Source organism: Aplysia californica, unplaced genomic scaffold, assembly GCF_000002075.1.
Source record: "Aplysia californica isolate F4 #8 unplaced genomic scaffold, AplCal3.0 scaffold00196, whole genome shotgun sequence".
Taxonomy (NCBI): domain Eukaryota; kingdom Metazoa; phylum Mollusca; class Gastropoda; order Aplysiida; family Aplysiidae; genus Aplysia; species Aplysia californica.
This window is the reverse complement of record NW_004797466.1, coordinates 1,026,050-1,029,796: the sequence shown is the minus strand read 5'-3', so window position 1 is coordinate 1,029,796 and position 3,747 is coordinate 1,026,050. Positions and strand designations below refer to the sequence as shown.

General features: G+C 45.9%; 1 protein-coding gene across 1 annotated transcript in view; it reads left to right on the top strand.

Annotated features, from left to right (window-relative positions):
- LOC101850650 (extended synaptotagmin-2) overlaps nucleotides 1–3,747 on the top strand; it is a gene marked incomplete in the record, with an annotated part of 53,555 nt that overhangs the window by 23,050 nt on the left and 26,758 nt on the right. Inside the window, 3 exon segments of the mRNA XM_013082863.2 lie at nucleotides 55–104; nucleotides 1,360–1,408; nucleotides 2,327–2,416. Of these exon segments, the coding sequence (XP_012938317.1) occupies nucleotides 55–104; nucleotides 1,360–1,408; nucleotides 2,327–2,416 (189 nt within the window).

Genomic DNA, 3,747 nt, shown 5'->3' with positions numbered 1-3,747 from the left:
GAGAGAGGGGAGGGAGGGATGATAGTGGACGCGGCTGACGGCCAGTTCTTGTACATGGACGTGTTTGACGAGGACCCGGGCAGTAAGGATGACTTCTTGGGCAGGTGAGAGAGAGGGGGAGGGGTGGTTGGAGATGAGAGAAACAGAAGGGCAGGTGTGGGTGAGAGAGAGAAGAGAGGGTGAGGGCAGGGGAGAGTGAGAGAGAGGAGGGGAGTGGGATGAGGGGGGAGTGAGAGAGAGGAGGGGAGTGGGATGAAGGGGGAGAGGGCAGGTGAGAGAGAGAGGAGGGGAGGGAGGGATGATAGTGGACGCGGCTGACGGCCAGTTCCTGTATGTGTAGATGGTGATGATCAGAGGTCAGGTGGAAAGAGCGAGACAAATAATGTGGTCGATATCACATCTTTAGCAACCTGCCTCCTGGATTATCTAAATAGTGTTGATATGGGTTGTTTACTTCTGAAAGAGAGAGAGAGAGAATAGCAATGTAGATAGTTTTCGTCTTTTGTGATTTTATTGCAAAGCTATCATCTTTATCTCTCCTCCTTCTTTCCTTCCCAAAGGGGGGATATTAACACGTTCTTATGCACAGTAAAATTGTAAATGGGTGATTTATCAATGTCATGCTCTAACTGTGCCGGAACAACATAGGGGGAACTGCTGCTTTTTCTTTCCTCATCCTTACTATCGTCAATTTCCTTCTTTTGTATGTTTGTCATTCTCTTGTGAACTGCTATTTCCGGGGTGCCTTGATAGTCGAAGCAGACGTTGTGCTGTTGAGGCTAGAGAGGTGAGTAGAGTAAGCCTGATTCCTCGTTTGGACTGTTGACATCCTCCCCATGGCACTCATATGACCTAACGCGCCGTAAAACCATACTAAAACTAAATTCCTTCTTTCCTGCCCATCAAACATCTTTCGTCATTATCTCTCCTCTTTCCTTCCTATTAAACATGATCTCTCGTCCTTCTGTCCTATCAAACATCCATCGTCCTTATCTCTCTTCCTTCTTTCCTATCAAACATGTATCATCTGTATCTCTCCTCCTTCTTTACTATCAAACATCTATCGTCCATATCTCTCCTCGTTTTTTCCTATCAAACCTCTATCCTCCTTATCTCTACTCCTTTCCTTTCAAACATTTATCATCTTCCTTATCTCTCTTTCTTTCCAACCAAACATCTATCATCCATATCTCTCTTCCTTCTATCCTATCAGATACCTATCGTCTTTATCTTTCCTTCTTTCCTTCTTAGGTTACTCTCTAGTAACACCTCTAATTTACGCCACGTAAGTGACCGATTTGTGTTACAAGTGCTGTAAAATTCTTGCTACCACTTAACTAAGGATTTGTGTTGTTTCAGAGTGGACATGGATCTGTCAAAGCTGAGAGAGGAGGGTTTCCAAGACGAGGTAAGGAAGGGTAGACAGGAGGGAGGATAGAGTGGAGGGAGGGTAGAGAGGAGGGTGGGTAGAGAGGAGGGTTTCCAAGACAAGGAAAGGAAGGGTAAACAGGAGGGAGGGTAGAGTGGAGGGAGGGTAGAGAGGAGGAAGGGTAAAGAGGAAGGAGGGGTTCCAAGACGAGGTAAGAGAGGGTAGAGAGGATGGAGGGTAAAGAGGAGGGAGGGTAGAGAGGAGGGTTTCCAAGACGAGGTAAGAAAGGGTAGACTTGATAGAGGATAGTGAGGAGGGAGGGTAAAGCGAAGGGGTTCCAAGGTGAGAGGAGGGAGAGTGAAGTAAGGGAGGATAGAGAGGAGGGGTTCCAAGATGAGAGGAGGGAGGGTAGAGAAGAGAGGTTCCAAGACGAGATAAGGGGATCTGTGTGCCCAAGTCAGTCCTACATGTCCTCTCCTCCCAAGAACACAAATTTCACACTGCACATGTCCTCACAAGGACACACATTTCACACCGTACACATCCTTGCCTCACAAGGACACACATTTCACACTGCACATGTCCTTACAAGGACACATTTCACAGTGTACATCGTTACAAGGCCACATTTCACACCGTACACGTCCTCACAAGGACCTACTTGACCTTACAAGGCCACATATTTCACAAGGTACATGTCCTCACAAGGACACACATTTCACACTGTACATGTCCTCACCTCTCAAGGACACGTATTTCACATCGTACATGGCCTCACAAGGACACACATTTCCCACCGCACATGTCCTCACCAGGACACACATTTCACACCATACACATCCTCAGAACACACACGTCCTCACCCCCTTACAAGGTCTCACATTTCACACCATACACATACCGTACACATACCCACAAGGACTCATGTCCTCACCCCCGCACCTGTCCTGTCCTCAGTGGCTGCAGCTGGAGGACGTGAAGACGGGCCTGGTCCACGTACAGCTGACCTGGCTCTGGCTGGCCAACGACGCGCTTGAGCTGGACAGGGTGTGTGCTCCGTGGCGTGGCGTGTCATGTGTAGTTGTCGTGTGTAGTTGTTGTCTGTGGCTGGGACACACTGTGTGACACATGTGGACATATTTGTTTGTGTATTTATTTGTGTGTGAGTGTATACATATATATATATTTATATACATATATATGTATATATTTTGATACATGTACATGACATACATACATATTATTTACATACATATTATTTACATACATACTTACTCAGGCATGGTAGCATATATATATTCTGCTAGTCTTACCTACACACACACACACATGCATACACACACACACACACGTGCGCGCGCTTACACATTCGCATACACTCAGATTTACACACACTCACATGCACACACCCACACGCACTCACACACTGTCACGTATACACACACACACCCACATGCTAACACAAATGTTCACACACACACACACACGCACATGTATTTGCATCAGATATCAGTATACATATCTAGCCCGGTCCGTATGAAGTACATGTTTTTGGATATATGACTCTTACCGTCGACAAGTTGTTTAACTGTCTTAAGCCCAGAAATCAAAATTTTACAGGAGAGAAAGAAAACTGTTTCATTGTTCAGACATGCATTTTTTTCGCCCCCTCCTGCCCACCCAGCAGTAATGGGTACCTGACTTCGAGTTGGGGAAGTAAAGGCGGCGTGGAAAGGGACTGGCCACCCTGCCACAATGTGCCGAAGGCCCAGGAAGTTGTCTCACTAACAAGGCAATCCCCAATGTCCGGATCGGATAGGGGGGAACAACTTTACTTTTTACAGACATTGTGTTGTGGGTTTTTTTCCTTTTCTTTTTTTTTTTCTCCACATTTAGAATTTCAATTTTGACGAAACATTTCTTGAGCAGCATGCAAACGATACCACTGATTGAGAGACTGAAGTTTTCTTGAAAAGTCCCAATGTTGGGCTTAGTAGGCCTACATGTAAACGACTTGCTGACGGTATGTGTCCTCTCCAACTGTCGTCGAATTCTCACCTCGCTGTTTTTTCATTTCGCCTCCCGATTTATTTTTGGTTTTCATCATTGTCATTTCCTGTTTTGTTGTCCGTCACCTGTGAATGTTGTGTGGGTGGGTGGTTGAAGGGCGCTTCTTTTTCATCCATCCTTCTGGTGTTCCTGTCTATCTGTCTACCTTGTCTATCTGTGTGTCTGTCGGTCTGTTCCTGCCTCCGCTAAATGATAATGATTATCGTGTCGATGTGCTTCTATTTATTCTAACCTTCATGCTAATGAACGCATGCCATCACCATGCCTAGTAGCTGTTGCATTTATTGTTATTTAAATCACTTTGGGGG